Source organism: Gigantopelta aegis, chromosome 15 (assembly GCF_016097555.1).
Source record: "Gigantopelta aegis isolate Gae_Host chromosome 15, Gae_host_genome, whole genome shotgun sequence".
Classification (NCBI taxonomy): Eukaryota; Metazoa; Mollusca; class Gastropoda; order Neomphalida; family Peltospiridae; genus Gigantopelta; species Gigantopelta aegis.
Window position 1 is genome coordinate 13,339,707 of NC_054713.1, and position 26,081 is coordinate 13,365,787.

Here is a 26,081-nt window from a genome sequence, read left to right on the forward strand (position 1 = left end):
GGGGCGAAACATAGCCCAGTGGTAAAGCACTCACTTGATGCTCGGTCAGTTTGGGATCGATAGCCGTCAGTGGGCCCATTGGGCTATTTCTCACTCCAGCCACTGCACCATGACTGGTACATCAAAGGCCGTGGTATGTGCTATCCTGTCTATGGGATGGTGCATATAAAACATCCCTTGATGTGAATCGGGGGGGGGGGGGGGGAAGAAAAAAACAAAGGGTAGCTCATAAGTGGCGACAGCAGGTTTCCTCACTCAATATCTGTGTGGTCTTTAACCATATGTCCGACACCATATAACTGTAAATTTATAAAATGTGTCAAGTGTGTCTTTAAATAAAAAAATTCCTTCCTTCAGCTGTTAAGTAATCCTAGTGCTGGGTGTCATTCAACAAACAGTCCTCACCCACCAAAAAAGAAAAAAAAAGAAAGAAAACATACACAAAAACTAAGTTTTAATAGATGATAGAAAGTTTATTAAGCTAAAAGTTTAATACATACAAAAGATTATTACATGTTCCACTACATATACACCTGCCAGTTGAGAAACTTGCATGCAAGTATTGGCTTTATTCCTCTTTGTTTTTGTTTTTTAACATGCTTAAATACTAGTTGAGATTAACATATGCACATTTAAGAAGAAAAACAAACTATGCAGTAATACTATGCAACAAGTGAGTCACAAGACATATATATGTACATTTTTCACATTTAACACGGTACAGATATATTTTTAAAATTCAAGCACATACAATATGTTGTCATAGGCGCCCAGGCAGAGCTTCGTAGTTGCCCCATCGACGTTCTCTCACCCACCAACCAACCCAGTCCAGCTGCCAAAAATACAGACATCGTGCTAAGATATTTACCATTTTTATAATGAAAAATTCCTTTCATTCCAACAGATATTTTGTTATTCCTGTAACCGATGTACTTTTGTTTCTTTTTTTGAGGTTACGTTTTGAACATTTCATAATAAACCTACCAGCAGCTTGCCTAGTAATAACAGAGAAAAAAAAAATCTGTATTTTTGCACATTCCTAACATTATGACAAGTACAATTTTTTTTAAATTAATTAACTGATGGCACAGTATAAAAATATATAATTTTGTAAATTGTTTAGTTGTTAAAAAGATTCGGGCTACGAAACTCTTTAAACGGTGCCAAGGTTGACATCACATACAGGTATATGGAAGTAAATGATTCAATCAAAAAAACATGACGGTTATATGGGGCGACATTCTATAAACAAAATTAAATTATAACAAATATTTGTTATTTGTATAGTCTTAAATTCATCTCTCTATTTAAATTGTGTTCTTGCTATTCTGATGACAGAAATTGTATGCGGACACAATCAAGATAACTTCAAAGATAAAAATAGCAGATTTTTCCTCTTACCCACCCTCCATCCCTCAACGACCCACCCTCTCACACCCAGTGGTCTAATTACATCATAATCATGAAGTTCAATAATGAAGTGGTACTCCCAACATTTATCATGATTTTTTTTTTTTTAATAGTGTTTGAGGGATACATGTTGAATCATGTTCAAATATTCCCTTCTTTGATTCATAGGTCTGTGATGGAACAAGTAGAATTGGAAATGGAAAAAATCACACAAACCAAGAAACAAACAAAACATCTACAGAGATAGGCTTATAGGTAGACAGAAAGTTATTTTTGGATCCGAAACAATGATAATATGCACACAATAATAAGGCTGTTTAAATGTCAAAACTTAAAAAAAGTAATAATAAATAAACTTTATTTAAAAAAGGAAAAAAGAAAGAAAGGCAAGACTGTTCATTAAGGTCCAGCAGTACATGTAAACAAAGGCAAATGTTTAAATCAGGGCCATTCCAGGAAAGTCACCAGGGGTGGCCTAGGGGTGCAAATGAACAAAACTATTTCACAATTACAACCCCATTCCCAAAAGAAAAAAAATCTACCGTGTGAAAAAAACCTAGCCATATTTGCTCCAAAAGAGCTGTCTTTAGTTCAGTTTCAAGTGTTTTTTTATTTTTTATACCAGTTCACAAACTAATTACATTTTTTTACCAAATGATTACATCTACAGGCCTTTAAGAACTGAAAATTGGCATAACCCATAACAAATTCAGGTAACCCAATTCACTAATGCATAACCTCTCGTGACTATGTAAATGATGTCCTAAATAAAAATGCGCAAACGAAAAATGGGTTATACAAAACCAGACATGCGCGGGTGTTGTACAAATGAAACTATCACTTTTGCAATTTTCAAAGGCCTGCATCTGTCATTAATTATTATGCAAAGTACTGCCATTTTAATATGGGGTAATAGATAGTTAGGGAAAACTATTCATGCTAGTCGTTTTTACTTAACATATGAGCAAGATACACTTCTCAGATAATGTGAATTTTTTGTTTTTGTTTAAAGTTTGAATATCTGACATTCATTTCAGTATTGGGTGTGGATAGAAACTAAAAAAAACCCAGCCATATCAGAATTTAAGCAGTTGTTTACCAAATTGCAAGCATAGTTTAACATGGCAAATATATTTCATTATAAATTTGCCAAAAGGCCAGGTAAAAAAAAACTGCATACGCGGTGCAGATCTACTGCCACATTTGCTGTTTGGCTAATTGAAGCATTCATTGGGCTACAGACTTTCGACCAATTTCACAAAATAACTAATAATTTCTTAGGGGGTTCAGCGTAAACCCTGCATACATGTATGTTTTGCTTGGGGTATGTTACTGCGGTATACTGACAAGACTTGTTTTCAAACTATCCCTAGAGATTAGCTACATACATGTATACATGAATACCAAAATAATTTGTTCACAACCACAATGTTATTCCTTTATTGTAGTTCATGAGTGTCTCTGAAAACACCACTCTCTAAAATAAAAATCCACGTTTGGTTTGCTATTTGTATAAAAGTATGACAATTCTTAAAACATGTTTCATCCACTCTAATTCGATCCACACATTTAGTAGCGTGATGAATGAGTGGTTTGTTTGTTTTTTAATATTTAATAACACTTTAATCTTATTTATTATATTAAAATAAAAAAAAGAGAAGAAATTACATTGGAAAATAAAAGTCCAAGCAATTATTGTTTATCAGGTTACACCAAATAATAAAATTTTGACAATGAAACCATTCAGTTTAGATAAATCAACACTGTTCATGTTTGGTATTGCAGGATTTCAACAAAATACCACAAGATGATCACCTTTTTTTCCCCTTTACTTCTGTAAGGCAAAACTTTCAATCAAAATAAAGTTTATGGATCAATATTATTATTTTTATTATTTTTTTAATTTATTTTAGAAACCAACACCGATGATAAAATATGATGCAATGTCAAAGCAAGTGGTAATGAATACAAGAGGGGTGGGGGGGAATATCATAAAGGACATTTAATAATTCTTCAACACACTAAACTGTCCATATTGGTACAGCAGATACACAAAGCAGTGCTCAGCACCTCATGGTCTTTACTGGACCAGTGGACATCTTCACAAGACAAGGGTTTCATTCCCAGGGATCCAATTTAATGGTGGCACGAACAGCAACTGCTGTAGCTGCAATATGAATTGCCATAGGTCACGGGCTGCTTTGCTGGTCATAGCTTTTTTGCCATTGGATAAAAATTATTGCTGGGATAATTTTTGGCTTTTAATTTTGATAATTGTTTTTGCAAATGTTAGTTTTAAAATTGCCATAGACATACTCACAACTGCAGTAGGTGAACATTTTACCAAAGGGACAAAGCCATTAAGCTAGGGACATAATCAATAGCAAATAGTGGACTTCACTTTTAATACCCCCCCCCCCCCCCCCCCCCCCAAAACCCCTGTCTGTGTGTGCACTAAGGGTATATATGGAGTACAAAATAGGACCTTTTTTTTGCGAAGATGACCACTGGAGGATCCCCTAGGGTTCCTAGAACATCAGTTCGAATCTCTTTACGAGACACCGTATTACAGTCTTGCCAGAATACTAGATATACAAAATCAATAGGACTCTTAGACATCAGTTTAAAGTTTGTCCTTACTTGAATAATAGGTATATAAAGTACTCTTTAAGGCTCTAGGAACACTAGTCAGAAACCTTTCATGTGCTACCTTATATTGTGCTTTCTGGAATAGACGACAGAAGATCCCACCAGGGCTTGATAAATTAACAATTTGAACCCCGTACCTGGTATCATACTGTGTCCTTACTGGAATAATAGATAATAGGATACTCTAGGACTCTCAGAAATCTGTTTGAATCCTTTATTGCTTTACCCAAACATTGTTTACCGAAATAGCATAATCTATATACAGAAACCACTGGGGCTTAAAAACCACTACTGAGAACTCCTTAATGTGGGATCCTACTTTGCACTTACTGGAATACCCATTGGACTATTCATGTGAATCCCTTTCTGAGATACTGTATTTTGTTCTTACTAGGATACTAGATAAACAAGAATGTCAGCTTTTCACCTTTGTATGGCAAATTCCATTGTTCTGACTGTAACAAAAAACAGGACACAACTTCCTTGTGTAACATCTTCTAGAACCCATGTCATGCAGTATTCTACACTACCGTTACTGGAAGAGTAGTTATAAATTCTTGACTCTCAGAACCAATTTTAAACCCTTTGTGTTGAGCCCTTAATTTTAAAACTAGAATATCTGGAAAAAACAAATGGGTTATGTGACGTCCTAAGGGTCTCAGATAACCAGTCTGAAAACCTTTATTTTTGGACCCTACGTTGTTCTAAGTTCAGATAAATAGAAGATGCATGACTCCCATCCAGAACATGCTTGAACCCATCATGACCCAAGTGAAATTTTAGACTCGGTCCAAAACATCCACGTGTGTCAAAAACAAGATGCATCCGAGAGTGAAATAAAATTGTGTATTGTTCTGTTTAGTTCACAGACAGAAGTTTGTGCAATATAGTAATTGTATGTTTTTTCATAACCATCTTTACCAAATTCCAAAAAAATTATTATTAAAAAAAAGGGTTTTTTTTTTTTAAACTTTCAGAGAAGGCCAAAGTTTAAATTCAGGTGCAGTATATATATATATATACTTCTAATTTGCACAGTAAAGTGTTTTCTGTTGGGTGTGTCATTTGAGTCTTTGAAATATCTATAGTTCAGTCACATACAGAAGAAATCTCCACGAAGCCCTCATCAGAGCAAGACACACTTCTTTTTAGGCTTTATATCCGGGGGTTCCAAGGCGGCCAGTATCGCTTCGTCAAACACGTTCTTCAGTCCTTTCTGGAAACAAAAACAGCAACAGGAAAAGATGAAATAAGATCTACAAAGTACATTAAATTTATCGTTTTCGTACTTATATCCAACTAATGTTCAAGCATGTGGTCCCGGACACACCTTTTCAAGTACCCGGACTCTGTCCAGAACAGTGGGTTAGTGCACCAACTAAGGTTCAAGCATGCTGTCCTGGACACAACACACCTCGGCTGTCTGTTCAGAACAGTGGGTTTGTGGTTAGTTGGTTAGTGGTTAGTGAAGTGAGAGAGAAGAGGGTGTAGTGGCCTTACACCTACCCATTGAGCCCTTAAGAACTCGCTCTGGGTTGGAGCCTATACCAGGCTGTAAACCCTGTACCTACCAGCCTGTAGTAGTCCGATGGCTTAACCACTGCACCACTGAGGCCGGTAAAACACACAAACAAGTTACAGCTGTATTTTAACTATTATTACATATATCTGGTGGGGCAGGTGTGAGGATGTGGGAATTGCAATCAGCTGATATCTTAGGAACATTTTCAGTCAGGGAAATACATTAACGGAGCTAATTACAAACCAGAATTTTCAAAGTCAGGGAAATACATTAATGGAGCTGATTACAAGCCAGACTTGCCACTCAGTAAAGTGTTATGCAACATAAAGTTGTACTGCCTGCAGGCAAGTCCATCAATCACGAGATAAATAGATATTTAAACTAGAAGCTAACGGCTGACAAAAGCAGAACTCTGTGTTGGTATTTACGTCCTGAATGTACTAGATTCATGACCCAGTCCCATTTCCAACTCTGCAAAAATGTATCACTGAGATCAATAAAATTTACAAATGTCCATGATTGACTGACACACACGCACACCTACCAACCTACCTACCATTCTCTCTCAACATACATAAAATAAAGACTTCCATGGAATTAATTATCTCGCCTACTATAAATGTATTCAGTGAATCAATCTCTCTCTCTGTCTCTCTCTCAACATACATAAAATAAAGACTTCCATGGAATTGTCTCGCCTTCTATAAATGGATTCAGTGACTATCTCCCTCCCTCTCTCTATAAACATATATTAAATAAGACTTCCATGGAAATGTCTCGCTTACTATAAATGGATTCAGTGAATCTGTCTCTCTGTCGTTCTCTCACTATACATACATAAAATAAATGCAATTTGTGAAAAATGGACTCTAAATGGACACTAAACGTCGGAATTAAGTACAAATGAAAAGACAATGAAACTGAATGAATGAATAATAAATATTGTGTTCCCAAACTTGTTTTAGCATGGTGCGGCACCACACTTCAATTGTCTAATGCAATCTTGCCTTAATTTGCACCATGCTGCCATGAGATTTTAAAATCGCTTTGATAAAATACTCAGAAAATTAATAAAATATGCCTGTGATATATTTTGCCACTCTATTATTAAAGTAAACACATTATACACATTTATTTTTAATTTAATACATTCTTGGTCTTTAATAAAAATAAAAAAAACCAAAACGTGCCCTAAAAATGGTGAAAATGCCCCAAAAGTATTTAGTCTACCATGTCGTGCTAAATTTCAAGAAAAAACACCAATAATGCCTAAAACAAAATGTGTATTACCGTTTTCCCGACCTACCCTAATTTTATGTAGCAACCTTGGAATTTTTATAAGCAAAAAATAATTAAAAAATTAAATTTACCCCACCCCCACATCAGCAAACTAGATTCAGAACACCTCGGCCGATCACTGTTTATTTTAATTTATTAAAATTAAAAAAAAAAAAAAAACCCAAACCTATCTACCCTATTTTTTTCAAGGATAAAACCTGAAACACACACATATTTTTAAGGCCTAAAAAGACAAGATCAACACACAGACACACACACCTGTGTCAGAGCTGAACACTCAACGTATTTCACAGCCTTCAAGTCCCTGGCGAGCTTTTCACTCTGCTCCACTAGGGTGGGCTTCTGCTTGTTCTTGGCCAGCTTGTCTATCGTGGCTGCATCGTCACGGAGATCTATCTGTGTTCCCACTAGCAGGAATGGAGTTCGCGGGCAATGATGAGTGATTTCGGGGACCCACTGAAAATTACAAAAATAAACAATTTGAATCTTTTATTAATTACAAAGCCAATATTGTAAATAATAGAAACACAAAAAAAAAAAAATCATTGCTCAAAATGAACTGCAGTGGAGTGGTGAATATTAAAAAAAAAAAAAAAAAATTGCCATGAGATTAAGTTAATGTTCAGTTACTAGTAGCGATTAAATGTATTTGGTTTGGCGGATACAAACTCAAACTTTCTTTTACATATTCATGTACTATATCACACTGATTACAATATTTGTCATCCACTATAACACTTCCCCCTGAATTCAGCGGAAATTTTTTTAAAATTCTGCAGAAAATTCTGAAACATAAAACTGAAAAGAAAAAAACCACTTATAAATTAAAACCAGATGTTCAAAATGTTACATATTTATTTGAAATTCGCGAGAGTGCCGAAAATTTATGTTTTACACAGACAAGTGCTTCCGGAAGATTGTATCATTAAAACTTGAAACGGAAACGATATGAAACAAACTCCTATTTTTACGCTTACGGATTCTTTGTTAAATGTGATTTCTGATTACTAAATACTTAAATACAGTTGCTTAATATGACGATTCAACTGGCCTCGGTAGCGTCGTGGTTAAGCCATCGGTCTACAGGCTGGTAGGTACTGGGTTCGGATCCCAGTCGAGGCATGGGATTTTTAATCCAGATACCGACTCCAAACCCCAAGTGAGTGCTCTGCAAGGCTCAATGGGTAGGTGTAAACCACTTGCACTGACCAGTGATCGATAACTGGTTCAACAAAGGTCATGGTTTGTGCTATCCTGCCTGTAGGAAGCGCAAATAAAAGATCCCTTGCTGCCTGTCATAAAAGAGTAGCCTATGTGGCGGCAGCGGGTTTCCTCTAAAAAACAGTGTCAGAATGACCATATGTTTGACGTCCAATAGCCGATAAGATAAAACATCAATGTGCTCTAGTGGCGTTGTTAAATAAAACAAACTTTACTCTTTTTTTAATATCACGATTCCAGAGCTCGCACTGTTGTTCGCCAAAGTCGCCAACTGCGAAAAAAAACCAAAACATTTTCAACCAATTTTGTTCAGTTGATCCGCCTCACAGTGTGAATAAGCGCTATTTGCATGTCCACGTGGCTAATCTACTATTCAGTAGTGTACTGCCAGCTGCTTGTTGTAAAGATAGAAAACGAGATTAAATAAAATGAAATATTTTTTATATTAAATGTTTGATTACTAGCGACAAGTTTTACTTTTTATTAGTCATGTTTTGTCGTACCAGTTAATGTTGTAAATCTGGGTCACGTGGTTAAGTTCATTTCCACGAAGTGGGTGCATTGATGAGGAATACATATTGTTTCTCACTATATACAATCATTATTAGTTAAAACTTTCTACGTTTACAGATTATATTTCAAACATATTAAATGGTGAAATTATAATTCCTTTGTGCTATATCCACTGATATAATACTAGCGCCGACATGATACATCCCTCCGCCCCTTGCACAGAAATACAAAACTCTCAAAACTGGCGTGAAAATGAAAGAGCTTTTATCCCACTTGTGAAAGACTGTCACAAGCCAGTGTTTTGATAGCAATAACATAGACGTTTCCTTTGTCTTTATTTTGGGTGAATGTCTATAATCTTGAGTTGGACACCATAATAATTATGAACAGTATTCACTTATAAATCATACGCACTGGCTATCCAGAGACTTGGCCCGCGACAGACATGCCTGAAACCGTAGTGGTATATGGTAAATACTCACACACTCACTGGCGTAGGAAACAGGGGACACTTTTCAGATATTTTGCTTTATATTTGCTTTATAATAGTGTAAGTGTAAATATAAAACTAAAAGTGTGCCCCCCCCCCCCCCCCCCCCCCACCACACACACACTTTTTGGCACCTTCCTACGCTTGTGTATTATTACAGGTAAGTTAGGAGGGTAGTTACAAAATGAGGTCATGGGGTAGGGTATGATCAAGAGTTACACACTTTTTCTATTATATATACATCTATTTATTACCAAAGAGATTAAAGATACATGCCTATATAGGCCTGTAGCATTGGAACAATATCTGGAGGGGCAGCACAGTCTGGTGGGACTAGAGTGTTATCTTTATATAAAGCACAAAAGATAAAGATGTAACCAAAATAAGAACAGAAAATCTAATGTTTATAAATTTATAATGTTGGTAAAATTAATGCCAGTGACAGGAAAAGAAGGAAGTGGTTAGAAGACAATTGTTAAATAACTTTAGAGGGGTGAGTCGTGTCATCATTACAAAACATAATGGGGGCAGGGTTACAAAAAATGAGTCAGATCTTACGTTATGTAATTGTTGAACGTCTCCATAATTGGACATTTATAAACTCCTTTTATCATTTTCAAATTATTTTGATATCTCATCATATTAAAAAAAAATTGTAATAAAAACTAAAGGGCATTGGGTCCTGTTCTGGACCTCATTTATTCCAGCATTTTGCAGCATATCTCGAAAAAAGTGTAAAAATATAAGTATAGTGTATATCTTAGTCCGGTGAATCTTTTGGGGAACATATATATCTGATCAAAATTCACTTGCTTCTTTCATATTACAGAAAAACATACAATTCATTATCTGATGCATACAATAAGCAAAATTGCCTCTTTTGTGATATACCACTTGTGGTGCACTGACTTCAATGAGCCCATCGACAGGGATCGACCCTAGACTGACTGCACATCATATGAGCACTTTACCACTGGGCTACAGCCAGCCCTAGACATCAGCAGCATTTTATTATTAGATTACAAGACGTAAACTGAATAATAAGTACATTTTAGCATATATTATATTAACATAAAGAACAAGATTAAAAAAAAAAATCTTTTGACTGAAATGTCAACATGTTACTAGCAAATATATATTTAGATTGGCGAAAGAAATTGAAGATTGGCCAATTTTTTGGCGAACAAAAATAGCAACCCAGGGCTAGCCCTGCGATTCCAACAATCGATACTAAATATGTTAATGGAATGGAATGGAATTGCCGAATCCTATTTCATATTTGTGGAATCTGTCAAAGTGTAATTACAGCCCGTCTTTGTCAGTTTCCGTGACCTACACACCGAGTGGAACATCTTGCCACAATCCATTGCGCTCTATCTTGCGAGGACTTCCAATTCAAAGACAGAAAATAAAGACTGTTTCCAAACGTAGGTTAGGCAGACTAGTAACTATGAGGTGGTTACCAGTCCAGCCTGTAATAACTTAAAAGAACAGAAACAAATGCTTTATGCTTCTAATTCAGAAACATCGTACATTTTGTGGTGATTAAGACAAATTCCACAGCTGAAAATTAGGAATTTTGCACAGTGATTTTCTGCGGACGAAAAACTATTCTGCACGATGATACAAATTCTGCTAATTTTTCCACGTCCACCGAATGCAGGGAGGACTGGTATAAGCAATCAGACTACATACTACTCAAGAATAATGCTAATCACTTAGAGAATAACTAACGAGCTACGAGGAATTACGGATTATCTGTCCCGAGTGAATTAATGTTACAGCATTAATTCACTCGGGACAGATAATCCGTAATTCCTCGTAGTGAGTTGGTTATTCTCTTTATTACCCATTGTCAATCTTTAACGATTTTAAAAGTATATTTACGTTCTCGCTGCTGTAACAACTAACAAGTTCTACCAGCCATAACAATATATTCATACGCGCCGTTACCGGTGCACACCCAACAGTATCCACCAAAGAAAAGTTCCAAAAAAACTTCAAAATAATAAAATAAAAAGATTTTTAAAGATTTGTACATATATTTTGATTTTTAATTCCGTAAATGTTGGTATCGTAAAAAAATATTTGAAGTTCGTAGTAATAGTTTGACCGATGAATGGAATCATGAATGAACAAAAAGTAGTCCCGGCAGTATGTAATTGCCAATCAAATCTTGTCTTTTTAAAGCCAGCCAATCAGTGACTGTAGAAGCAATCTGCACACTGTGCAGAGATCGAAAAAATATTACCCCGTATATTTGAGCACATATGGGTAATAATCTATATTATTACATCCCGTAAATATATTTTGACCAATTAAAAACAAAATTCAAATCAATATTTCATCATCATTCTGAACCATTTGTTTGAATGGTGTGGAATTCTGGCATGGCTGATACGAAGTCGCGGATTCAATGTTAAAATAATAAAATAACAAAATAAATAAATAACATTTGGTAAGAAAAAAATCTACATCGCCCACCGGACTGGTAGTTGCATTTCTTGACTCGTCCGTCAGAATGTTTACTCGCATTTGGCGAGCGGGCGAGTACTTTATGCACCCTTGAATAACCATAAACTGGGTACATGACTTTTCTGTTTTAAGAATGCTGCAAAAATTCCAATGCAAAATTGCTCTTTAAATTTTTTTCAAGTGAAACTACAGTAAGATATGCTATATTTATTGTGTACGAAACCAAAACAAGGGTGCAAAAAGTGACTGTTGTCAACATTAGAGCATAGCTTATTTTTAAGGTAAGTTACCTAAAACAAAACTCCAAAATCAGTATGTACGAACATAATTGATATATATTAAAACGCAAACCTTCTCTTTAACATTTTCGAATGAAGAAGGGGAGACAACTGAGAAACAGACTAGGAAGACATCGGTCTGTGGGTAACTGAGAGGTCTTAGCCTGTCGTAATCTTCCTGACCAGCAGTGTCGAACAAACCTAGCGTGTATGGCTCGCCTCCGATCATTACTGTCACAGCGTAATTGTCAAACACCTAAAAAGATATAAATATAATAAAGGGAGGCCTGTTCATAATGTAGGCTAATCTATTTTTATATTTACTAACCCTGCTGACTAGTATACATGTATATATATATATATATATATTTTTTTTTTTTTTTTTTTTTTTTTTTTTTTTTTGTAATAGACCCGCAAGCCTGGAACATGATTGTTCTATAAACTGTTCTTTTTGAGCTTTGAAAAGTCTTCTTATTGCCAGACCACATTGTATTAAAATGTCAATAAAAACCAAAATCGAAACTCTATCTTTTCTCAAAACTGAAACCGAAGCCAAGTTTAATAACCTCACATCACTAGCTGGCAATGATATATAATAAATGTATTCAATACACGAATAAAAACCTGTTACAAATACAGGTATCTAAGCATTATATAATTTGAATAATTTTTATTCAACAAAGCTGTAACTTTGTAAGAAGAAGAACTGCAATAGTTCTAAACGTATGCCTACATTTGAATACACAAGAACTAGTCTGGTACGAGGAATCGGTTTTAGAATTTCGTCATCACTTATAATCGGTTTGTATCAACCGATCAAATTTTGATTGCATTATCGTAATATATATACGAACTAGGAATGACATGAAGCACTAGGACTATGCAATTATCGTCACGTTTATTTGAATACACACTAAAACTGTAACACAACTAGAACCAAACTTATGTCATAATTAAAAATTACAATGCTTGTGGTATTCTTTAAAGATTACCCACTAAAATCAGTAAATCAATACCAGTGTCGAATACTCACAGTGGGTACATATTCAGAAGGAAACTTGTTTGTTGTGTATGAAATCAGCAAACAGGTTTTACCAACAGCACCATCACCAACCACTACACACTTAATGGTCTGCATTTTCAGCCAACAGTTGTAGCCACGTCAACCTAAACAGAAAATATAATACATATTCAGGCATTGAATTTGTTTTTTGCATGTAGATATACCTGTACCTGTAGATATAATGGAATTCTATTTCATTTAATCTTAAGCTTCCAATCCAAAATCCGGGATTCACAGCAGCACGCAATCCTGCTAAAGTCGATTTCTCGTTCCAGCCAGTGCACCGACTGGACAGTATCAGGCCGTGACTAACTTTTTTCAGGTTATAAAATCTGGTAGCCCTCAGTAAAAATCCCATAATTTTAATAAATTTAAAAAAAAAGGAGAGAAAATGCAAAATCGTTTACTTTTATTTAAACATGTTGTTTTAGGTGGGGGTTTTTTTAGATGTTTAAGTGTCTTGTTGATTGCAGAGTAACTGGTTGTGCAAAACAAATCTAGTAGCCCGGTGGACAACTGTGTTTAGACATCTGGTAGCCCAAGCAACAAATGGGTAGCCAAAACATCCTGGGCTACCACTAAAGAAAGAAAGAAAGAAGAAAGTTTTATTTAACGATGCAATCAACACATTGTATTTACGGTTATATGGCGTCAGACATATGGTTAAGGACCACACAGATAGAGAGGAAACCCACTGTCGCCACTTCATGGGCTACTCTTTTTCAATTAGCAGCAAGGGATCGTTTAAAATTATATGCACCATCCCACAGACAGGGTAGTACATACCACAGCCTTTGATATACCAGTCGTGGTGCACTGGCTGGAACGATGGGCCCACCGACGGGGATCGATCCCAGACCTACCGCACTTTACCACTGGGTTATGTTATGTGCCCGGGCTACCGCTAAGGTCAAGCCCTGCTGGTATATCAAAGGCTGTGGTATGTGTTATCCTGTCTGTGGGATGGTGCATATAAAAGATCACTTGCTGCTAATCGAAAAGAGTAGCCCATGAAGTGGCAACAGCAGGTTTCCTCTCTCAGTATCTGTGTGGTCCGTAACCATATGTCCAATGCCATGTAACCGTAAATAAAATGTGTTGAATGATTTGTTCCTTCCTTCCTTCCTGCTAAAGTCATACTATGCATATTAAACATGTGAAAATTACAACCAGTTTAAGATGGGCAAAAGAAAATATAACCTGGCCAGAACAGGTATTACTTGATTATATACATGTCCTGAGCTAAACACAAAAGTATTTCAATGAAATTTTGAAATTAATTTGTTTAATTTTTTCACATGCATTGAGATGGGCATCCATACATTCAGGTGCAACTATAAAATATAGTTTCACAGATCTAAGACAATGTTTGTGAGAAATAAACACAAAATATTAATGTTCATTTTTTCTTCCGGTTATTATTTTTCAGCCTCAGGCATGTAAATTTTTATAATTGAGTAATTATGTAAGCTTGCAATCTGACTCAAAGTCATCATGACATACATTTTCCCAATGCTTGTTTTCTGATCAGCCTTTGATCAATCAATTTGACCTCATTAATACTGTTGGTAGAGTTGGACAGATTTATGAGATCAACAGTCCTAACTGATAACATGATTATTTTGAATCTGAGAATCGTCAGAAGGAAAGTTTGGATATAATAAATAAATATTCCAGAATTTAAATATTCTAAGCATTTTCTTGGGTTTTCCAGAATGTGTGTAAATCCTCAGGCTTTCTGCCTAAAAATAATTTGAGGCTACGTAATAAAAACAAAACAAGACTGGAAATAATTTGTGGAGGTTCAGGGACAACTGGCCCCAAGTCATTAACAAGTTGTTATCTTTTCTAGGTGTCAACTCAAACATTGATTAGTTCAACCACTGCAGGCCAACTCCATGGGACTTCATGGAAAAGGTTGTCATTGGACATATTGAGCTATTTCTTGTTCCGGCCAAAGCACGACTGATATATCAAAGGCTGTGGTATATGCTATCCAGTCTGTGGGATGGTGCATATAAAAGATCCCTTGCTACTAATGGAAACACGTAGCAGGTTTCCTGCAATATGACATGCTGAAAATCAATGTGCTCTAGTGGTGTAGTTAAACAAAATAAACTTCAGAAAAAATGAAACGTTTCGGAAACCATGTCATTTTAAAATTTTGCACAAAACATTAACAAAATAACTAAATTGCAGGCTTCTGAGAATTAAAAGTTTGTGCAACGCAAATATGGTTACGCAAACACTTTTCAGGTGACCCATTTCATTTTGTGTAACCCGTTAAAATATATCATTATGTGAACAGTGACAAACCATAAGTGTTTATTTTTAATGTCTTGATTTTTTTTTTTGCGAGAAGGAATAATGGGTTATGCAAAACAATGCGATACATAATAAAAACTTAAAAAGATCATAAGTGCCCCATCTACATGCAATGTTCGAGGTTAAAATTTGTGGGCAGTATCCCAGTTGGATACTAACATTTCAAAATCTGGTACCCCACCTGAGAATTTAGTATCCCACTTAAATGAAATTCACAGAGCTAAAAAATTTTGCAAATCTCCGAATCGGATTCGCACAATCATAAAACATCTGAATCTATTTGGATTCACAGGCATCGAAATAAGCATTGCAGGGCATAAAATCTGATTTTTTCAGACAAATGATATGTCATTCGTGTGGTTTTAGTGTTTGCATGAACGATTTTCTCCAGTGGTTCAGATACAAATGAAAAGGTTAACCGGCAACGGTAATGAAATGAGAATCTAAGATGGGCGATTTTCGTAGCTTTTCTCCAAATTCTTATCATAAATACTAAATTATTATTATTATTTGGTATGCTGGGACTAACTTGATAGCTGCACTTTACATTTCAGCACACTACCTCATCGGTTCTGTTACAGGGGAGTACTTGTTGGCACCAAACAAAAGTCTGAACGAAATGGGGATTTCCCGGAAGCTTTGAGCTTCCGGGTCTGAACGGAAAGAACAGAAGTTCTGCGAATCCTCGATCAATCCAATCGATGCTGCAACTCAATGTTTCATCATGTTCTAATTTCCACTTCATTATTTTAAAGTCCCTTATTAAACGTACTATTTTCTTCGCTGTATATGTCATATTTTAATAAATTGATTAAGCAAGGGTTGTACTTGTTTTCATTACAATACATGTTTCAGAATTAATGCATATATTTCAACGTAACCACACAGGTGTCAAAAAGTAAATGAATATACAGAACTTCATATACGTTTTTTTCGCTTCCTATTTATTGCACGCAAGAATATTTACCACGAGACCGCGTAGCGGTCGAGTGGTATGTTCTTGCTCACAATAAACATGTTACTGACACTTCTGATGACAGTGCCGACTTTGTGATTGACCGCGATGTCGAGTTCAAACGGATACATTGTTTTTTCTCACACATGCAATGCTAGGCCCGTTCTCTTATTATTTTATTCCAAAAATAGTTATATTAGCCAAAACATGTCAGTTTACATTTTCTGACGAGCGATTATAGTTTTTGCACGAACGATCCGTCATTGTGTCGTTATTGGTTTTGCATAACCGACAGACAAACAACAAAATCGTACATGCCAAATTTTATACCCTGCATTGTCTGGCAACCCATTTACAGGTTACCACAAAATATAGCCTGGTAACCTATAGGTTACCACAACAATATGAAAGTTAGAATTGAATTCCACATTACTACTATTTTTAATGCCAAATGATTATTGTAGTATACATGTAATGTATTTATGAACGTTCTGAAATTGTATTGGTGCGCGTGAACATCGGTATGAGAAACGAAATGCGGAAGTAAATTCATCTAGTGGACGCTGCTTAACCACGGAATGACTATATAAGTATAATTGCTTGCAATTGCACAAGTGCGCATGAACATCGATGCAATTCCTTACAAGAAAATGAAACACGGAAGTCCCGAATACATTGCCCAGTTTACCTTGGGAAACGAAACTACCGTTAATTTGTTTGTCGAGAACAAAGCACCGTTCTTGACTTTTCGTTCATGTGGTAAGCTCCCGGTAACCTGAATGACCATTCTCGACTTATTTCAATGCCTGGATCGTGTGATATATTTCCACAAATTTATTAAATTGAATAATCAGTGAGTAAAACGTTAGAATTTAAAAAAAAAAGGGCTGGTTATCAAGCTTTAGTTTAAACTGGCTTGAAAAGCGTAGCATACATTTGAATCCGTGCATGTTCGAAGCAGAGGTTTATCAAGAACAGTCTGGCCTGGAGCCAAGTGGTGGTTGGTCCATTTCTATGAACCAAATTGCCAATGAAGAGAACTGAAAGGAACATGTTTGTTCAGTTCTTACATAATAATAATAGATTTTTTAGTAATACATCAAACATTTCTAATTCGCTGATATTATGTTCCTAACCTTGAATTACCTGCTCTTTTTAATCAATAAATCTTTTTGTCGGTAGCGGAAATGTACTTCAGTAATATCCATACAAACATTGAACCAATGTGCAAAATACATCTGCAAAAGTATCCCATGCTCTGTTTATGAATAAGCAATCTTTGAAAAGTAACCTCGGTAACCTGGGCTGCATTCAGTCAGACCGAGCGGAAAAACGTCCGCTAGACTGGTTTATGCGCTTCACAGTAAAACAAATGGCCAAGTTGGGAACCAATCAATTAGTTCGCGACCATTAGCCAAACGTTTGCTGGCAGAACTTGGGGCTGGTAAAACACCTAAAAGAACTTGACTGTAAAGAGAAAATGGAACCAACAACTAAAAAAACTGTTAGTGAAAAAAACATTATTGTAAGAATGTTATGTAGAAATAAGTCTATTATAAACTATTGTTAGAATCATGCTATGTGCACTAGCAATAACAGACACTGGTGACAGTTCCAAATGCTGACTATTTGATAGTTGAGTTACTAGGCAGTTAAATTCCTGGGTAACAGGGTTCACCAGTTGTAATCATATTAATGATATTTAACAACACCAGAAATTCATACACTCCGATTAGCAACGATTATATAACATTGAATGTGCAACCAAAAAGGTCAGAAGAACCACCAGATATACATTTTTTTTACCCAGAAGTTTATTCTGATTATATAAGAAAGAAAAAAGAAAAACCTGTCAAAAACCGGCAATTAGGCGGCCATATTTGATCCAATTTACGGGATTGGCAATCGGTCGATTTGACATTTGAGAGTGTTAACTGCTAGAATCATATTTACAAACAATACTTTACCCTTAAAATAATCATGTTCTACCCGATTAAAAAGTTAACATAAAACAGGTCTTACCAGAATACTAGGTTTGGGGCGTAGCTTGAAAGACGGTAAAGAGTTTTCAACACCTTACGGAAGAAAAGGAAGTTAGTGAATTGAGAACCGGAAGTGTGACGTATAAGTTTAAAAATAGATGTATAAAATTAACTGCTTTATAAAATAGCCGTATCAGTTGAGGTTTGCAACTGCCGCGAACTAACACAGTGTTTGTCAATGAATATTAGTCTGACGCAGTATTTTTATATCGATATAGTAATCACAGACCGACTAGAATTATTCCTAAACTGACTGAACCAGTGTGGACCATATCTCACCTTACAGTTACAATACAATACAATAACTTTATTTCCATGTTCATATATGTATAATAAAAACATAGTCTGGTTGACCAGCAAAAATAAAGTACATAAAATATTAATCGCTAACATCAAAACACTAAACTACAACTTTATCAAATAAAGTACATGTAGTGTAATAGATTCTATTGTCTTTTGTCTGATCTTCGATATTCGGTAAGTTATAATAAATATTAAGTGGCAGGGGGTCTAGTTAGCAGAGTATAGTTCGTGCTATGTCCAAATCTGAGCAGAGTGTGCGACTGTAATGAGTTGTGTTTTAGCCTAGGGCAGTTGATGATATAATAACATTTTTCTATTTATTTAGCGTTTGGAATATTGGTAATTCTTGTGCGAGTGTAATAAAATATTTTCTTCTGTTCGTTTCTAGCTGTTTGCAGTCCACGAGAAAATGTGTCTCGTCTTCCACTGCCTCTTTGCAAAGCTTGCAGAGTCGGTCTTTTCTGAGAATATTGTTCTACCTGCCTCTTTCGATTTCGAGGCGGTGTGCATATATTCTAAGTTTAGTTAAATGTCTTCTTAGGTTACAATTATTTAATGTTTCGAGGTATAGGGCAAGTTGATATGGTCGAACTATGTGTTTATAATATAACAGTTTTTCAGTCTTTTAGTTTTTGTTTAAAGTATTGCCTGTAGTTGTGTTGTAGTTTTTCAGTTACTAGTTTGTTGAGTGTTTTCTTGTTCTTTGGTGTACTGCTAATAGCTGTTATGTTAATGCAGTTTTTCTTAAGCATGTTTGCTGTGTAGTTGTGAAAGCTGTTTTTGTTATTGTTATCGAATAGCTTGCTGTATTGAGCTGCATCAAGTAGAAGTGTGCGTTCTTGAGGTATTTTTGTAGGTGTGCCCAGTAGTTTATAATTTTATTAGTGGGTATCTGCCTAGTTCACTTTTACATGCAATATTGGTTGTGTTTCTTCCTACCTGTAAGTTGAATTTGCAAAATTTTATATGTTACACCAGAATTTAAAGTTCAAGTTGCAATGTCTAAGTTGAAATAACCATATATTACTTCTTTTACATTTCTTGTGTAATATAAATTAAAATTAATCAATCCCATTCGTAATGAAGTAGTCGAAACGATCGAACTCTTTTTGTTTGTTTTTATGTGCTGATACTCCAAGCTAAAACTGAAAGTAGCCTAGTTTGGTCTACAGATAAAATCAGAATCGCCTTCAATATGTTTTCTTGTCCCTACACACTCCTTTTTTTTTTCTTTTTTTTTTTGACAATACGTGCGGCAGTCCAACACGTGAGTTAGAAAATGTTTTAAACAAGTAGGATTACCTACATTTTTTTTTTTTTTCCATCATCAACTTATTTTCGTGCTTATATCCAATTAAGGTTCAGGCACGCTGTCCTGGACTCACACACCTCAGCTACCTGGGCTGTCTGTCCAGGGCAATGGATTAATTTTTAGTTGTTAGACCTACAAGTAGGTTTCCAAGCATGCATGCAGAGATTTATGAATATATTTTGTAGGCCTATGTATATTGGGTTTTACGAAAAAGAAGAAACTACAATTGATATATCAATCTGATTAAAATTAGTTCTACTGGTCTTAAAGGAAACATGTCACGTAAACCATATTTGGCACCAACCATGTACAATTAATTATAAATTGAATCACCTAAAAAAAAAAAATTATAAAAAATTAATTACTTAAAATATCTCCATAAAAGAACCCCAGATACGAGCTCTTAGCGGAAATTGCCGATCTTTAATGAGCAGGGCAATCACGAGGTCCGTGACGTCAGAGACGCGTCGCTTGATCTGAAGCCTTACACTTAAAAGCATTAGTCCGTACCACTCATAAAGAAGCTAAGACTTGCACAGCTTACCAAAACAATGAGTGTTAATTCGCAAAACGTTTTGCCGTATCAATATGAGCTGTTAGTAAATGAAGAAAGACACACATTTACTTACAACAGTGATACTGAAGAAAAAACGGATAGCGAGTCGGAGGGTGGAGAAACTGATGGTGCCAGACCGGTCGACCAATTTACAGCCCGGAGCCCGAAAGTAACCCGGAGACAAAACCAAAACTCGGATGCTAATGCCGAGGTGTATACTGTTCATATTTAGCATAAAGATACACCTCGATATGATGTATTTTAAATATGTAAAAAATATAAATGTAGGACAAACATTTTTTGGTTGTTTTTTTTTAGAAAATATCGCATTTTTTATGTTCGGGCTGTACATAATGAAATCTGTATGCACAGTGTAAACAAACGCTCTAATTTACGACAAGGCGCTTCACTTTCATTAACCTGCTTGTAAAACAACATAAATGACTTGAGAGTATAATCAACTTTTAAACTAAATATATATGTCTATTTGCATCAATAGAACGAAATGGGGTTATAGTATTTTTCTCTCATAAACAAAGTAGCATATTATTAGGCCTATTGGTAGGGTGCGTTAGAGTAAAAAACGACCACTCACGATACCCAAGTGATAATTTTCTTTTCTTTGGTACTACGTAATTGGTCAGTTTTGTAATTTTAGATGGGAAAGTCTACTTAATCAAGGGTTTTACAGCATTATTTACAGTAATGAAGCAGGGCGGCTGATAATGTCCATTAACATTGTACTATAGTCGCGACAGGTTACGCCACAATACCCTGTGATCTTAAAAAAACTGGCACGTATTTTGTACGTATGTCTAGACCGTGGTAATCACTTACCTGGTCGATACCCTGCAATATACACCTGCCAGTCAGGAATCACATGTGCAGGCCACGGAAAAGAAAGGACCAATTAACTAAAACAACACTCCGATTCTCAAGTCAGCCCGTGGATGAAACATAATAGTTATTTCGACACCGACAGTAGTGGTTTATTTTGTATTGAACTTCGTGTTGCTTTGGGGCTTCGGGCGACGAGGAACGTTTTTGTGACGTATTCCGCCCGAAGATTAAAAACATTATTTAAAATTATTATTGTTTTCTACACGTTTTTTAAAAACATATTTAAATACATCGTATTGAGATGTATCCTCATGCCAAATCCCATGTTTGTATATGCCATATTTAATTACTTGTTGACGTTTCCTTCTTCGGACGGTGAATACAGATTTTGTTATGTAGGCCTACAGCCCTAACATGAAATTTTTTTTTTTTTCCAAAAAAATAAATAAATAAAAAATTCGATATTTTTGTTTTAACATATATAAATACATCATGCTGAGGTGTATCTTTGTGCCAAATATGTACAATGTACACCTCGGCATTCGCAACCGAGTACTGTTTTTGTAACCGGGTAACATTCGGGCTCCGGGCTGTAAATAAGCTGACACCAAAGTACTATGCGGTGTTGGTGTCCAATCTTTTCTTTTGCGATAAAATACACGCGTCTTTCTTCGGATACAATCCTTTGGAAAACCATAAAAAGACAATCCCGATCGTTTAAACTATTATTTTTACACCCAAAGGCCGCGCAGTACGGCACTGTTGGACTGAACAGATCGTAAGCCCCTTACTCCATATATAAACAGTTAACAACAATGGAAGAGTACAGCGGCTCTGACGTCACTTCCCTTTTTTTCCGAACGCTCACGAAGAAATATGCATAAATCGTACTTTGATACTGATTAGCGTAATTTCTTCATTTTAAGTTAACTACACGTATTTTATTGTTATAAAGTTATTTGTATATTATTTTTATATCATTTTTCTTTTAAAATGAGCTATAATATGGTCTCGTGTCATGTTTCCTTTAACCAGTAGATCTAACAGCATTGCGTGGACTCCCATGTCCAGGTGACATTTCATCTATAAATAACAATTTACTGGGAACTGGGAACTCATTTAACGTGCCCCTATCCATAAAGCTCCAGGCACGCCGACCACGGATCCAGCCTCTGACATAGCCAGCGGGGGGTTCCGGGGTAGGAGGGTGGGGGGGGGGGGATGGGAAGTTGAGATGCAGGGGAAAATTTAGAAATTTGGATGGTATGACCAATGACCAAAACAGCTAATAGGATGGGAATTTTATTTTTATATATTTTAGCTGCATCAATATCAAATAAAATTATATATAATATAAACCAGGTTATGAAATTTAAAATTTAATTTAGCTGGTGTAATTTTCAGTCGGGCTCGCCTAAATAATATATAGTATTAAATATATATTTACCAATAACCAATAACATATTACATTAATTACTAATTAAGAGCCCTGGAGGCTAGGGATTTGCAAAGGAGGGGGGGGGGGGGGGGCTTGCGTCCAATCCGGTTAGCGGGCCGACAGGCAGGCAAGCCCAAATTAGCTGGTCCGGATTTCCATGGGGCGGAAGTTCCGGGGGAGGGAGGCCTCCTAACAGGCATTCTATCGGTCGAAACCGCCTACGCCCTACCGCACCCAGAAGCACCCTAACACGGCGTCCCCCCCCCCCCCCCCCCACACCATCCCAACCACCCCCAGTTATCCATACAGCAGGTAAGGGCATACTAAAAATGAAGATGATATAAGGGAACGAAGGGAGGGAATGATGGGAAGGAGAGTAAATGAATAATAGTGTAGGCCTACAGCCCGCCAGTCGTCCGGAGAATTGGTGGAAACGTATCAAGAAGTTGTTAATCGGAAATGTTGATCAAATTGAGGAGATGTCTAGAGGTGCCCACAAGGACTTCCCCCAGCATTCGCGAACATAACATCCGAATGGATGCGTCACCTATACGGATGACAAAGTCATTGCTATAGAAGCCTCCGGGTCACCCGGGTAACCACTAAATCGTTAAACGAGTGAAAAATAACAATTTAAATATGACCAATTACACTTCGCCTTTTATAGCGTTATTCGGTAGCATACAAATTCTAAAAATATCGGGCGAGACGGGGGCATCTGCCCTCTCAGTGCTGGATCAAATCCTAAAATTCGTACAAAAACGATAGAGCGATATTAGGGGAAAATAAGCTGCCCTGAAACTTTTTTTTACCATACATTTCCATCATTCTACCCACAATATTATAATGCATTACAATTAATGCCTAGAGATTCATTTGTAACGTACTCTACCGGTATATACGCTATTTGGCAGTAATGCTAATATGAATAAATGTTGTTATCCATATTCGGGCATTTTCGTTTACTTTGAGCAAAAATTCCCCCACCTCGTACGCCTATGCGAACTTAGAGAAGAGTGCCAACAAGGTTGATGCCTTATACATCGAGAAAATCTTATGTTTTTAATCACATAAATTATGCTAGCCGATTTAATTTATGTGTTTGAAAGCTGGGCATAACACGTGTATAATAAATACTCTTCAAAAATAGTAGGGGAACTCTATAAGAATTTACAATTGCCAAAATTGTAAGGTATATTAGTTGTGGGGAATGGTTATATGATAATAGTGAAGAAATTGGGCAAACATTACAACCGGTAGTTCAGTATTACAGTAGGTTTTATGACCACAAAAGATCTTAAAGGACGATTGGGGTCAGAACTGAAATTTGAAAGTTGACGTTTTTTTATCAGTTGCATATGCTGTAACAAAAATGACTAAAAAGAAAACAATAACAACTGTATGATCAACAGAATGAAAAAGATTGACAGAAATAATGTTCCACAGTGATTAATCGACATTCCTGGAAATTGTCAAAATCAACAATGACACCCCACGTACGTGTACGGGGCAACTGCGCAATGCACGTGCAAAATATGGAATGTGTTAAACAGATCTGAACGTTCTTTACTAGGATGTCTGTGGTCAAAACGTATGTTCGGTCTAATAGTTGATATTAACATTAATATTTCAGGTTCCCCTACTTTTTTTTTAATAGTATAGTTTCTGTTGTTAAATAATGATATAAAACATATTTCGGGATAAAGTGGGCCTTTTGTTAACACAGTTCTCAAAACACACACCTCTGTTCACAAGACGCATATGACCCCATATTATTTTGTATTATTCCAGTGTTCACAAAAGGCCCACTCTGGGCTTACCTGTTCTTGCTGTTCCATGTGTTTTGACTGCTCTCATACGATTAGAATGTTAAACTTTTTCTTAACGACACCACCAGAGCACATTGATTTATTAATCATCGGCTATTGGATGTCAAACATTTGATAATCCTGACATGTAGTCAAGGGAAACCCGTTACATCTTTTCCATTAGCAGGAATGGGTCTTAGTACTTCAGGACAATCAGGACACCACATACCACGGCCTTTGACATATCAGTTGTGATGGGGATACAATCAGAATATGGGTCCACTTAGGGGATTCGATCATTCGACGTATTGTATGAGCAGAACACCCACCACTGGCGACTAATATTTGATTAATATTCCTTTTAGCCTTCCAGTTAATTAAACTGGTGGCACCTAAGACTGCGCACCTAAGCATTTGTGTTATATTTTAAAGTTAAAATCTTTCTTTAAAAATATTTGTTTCACCGCCACAGTACAATGGAACAATAAACGTGTTATTACTGAAAGTTATTTTAATTTTTAATATTTTTAATCTCAAGTAATGAGTGCATTTTAGTAGCAAATCCCTCCCCACCTCCACCACCACCCTCTGTATTTCCTGGCCTGCATGACGGCACATACGTCTGCGCAGCAAACATTAAAACAACCACTTCTGTCGCTAATGTTCACAGAAGCAACAACAGGTAATGGATCCGACTTTTCATAAGTTTTAGACAACAAACAATTCCTATTATATTCCATTTCAGGAAATTTAGATTATGCCAATGAGATAAATATAAATGGTGTCCCATGCACCTTAGTCTGGATAACACAGAATGACAATATAATGTCAAAATGTATTATCATTTTCAACAAAAGTTGTCTTATTAACGTGCAATTGAGCACAAATAGTGTTCGTTAGCCATATAGGAAAATTAATGATAACTTTTATGAAACAGACTATAGCTAAAATAGGTCATGCTGTAAGATTTATAATCTGGGAAGCCATATAGGTTGTGTTGTGACACTCGGAGGGAAATTCAAAGTATACTTGGATGTTTACGTTAACAGATACAATAAAACATTTATTTCATTTATGGATTCATAAAATACAATAAGAAACGTTTGTATTGAAACTTCTATGTAAACTTGTGTAAGTTGATATGCAAGGTTGATCATTACAGCGGTGACAGACTTGTGTTGACTGGTGATAAAAAAAACCCACGTTGATCGATGCTGGTAAAAGTAGGCTATACTTTTAATGCATTAATTCAGGGTTTTTTTCCCCCAATCAAATTGTTATCTACCAGTTTTATACATATGTTCACGACCAAGATGCGCTGTTTTATTAATTGTTTTATTAATTAAATTTACGTTGTTTGTTTGTTTACAACCCCAACAGTTGTTTTAAAACGTAATGTAACGTAATTAACATGCGCAGACTAATGTCCCATGAGTGTACCCTTTCCTCGTGTCATTCGTCTCCCTCTAGCCCCCCCCCCCCCCCTCCTCTACCCCTTTAATTTTCATATGGAGACAAAGTTAAAGCTTATCAGTCTAAGCTTGCCAATTCCTATTAGCTACGTGGTTTGGTCCCGGTATGA

At 36.0% G+C, this 26,081-nt stretch overlaps 1 protein-coding gene across 1 annotated transcript; it reads right to left on the bottom strand.

Annotated features, from left to right (window-relative positions):
• Nucleotides 1-452: 452 nt before the first annotated feature.
• Nucleotides 453-18,308, bottom strand: LOC121390157 (cell division control protein 42 homolog). The gene is made up of 5 exons (XM_041521902.1): nucleotides 18,223-18,308; nucleotides 12,891-13,024; nucleotides 11,931-12,113; nucleotides 7,139-7,336; nucleotides 453-5,275 (listed from the first exon to the last, which is right to left on the bottom strand). The coding sequence occupies exons 2-5, from the start codon at nucleotides 12,993-12,995 to the stop codon at nucleotides 5,186-5,188; spliced, it is 576 nt and encodes a 191-aa protein (XP_041377836.1). The 5' UTR covers nucleotides 12,996-13,024; nucleotides 18,223-18,308; the 3' UTR covers nucleotides 453-5,185.
• Between the last annotated feature and the right edge of the window lie 7,773 nt (nucleotides 18,309-26,081).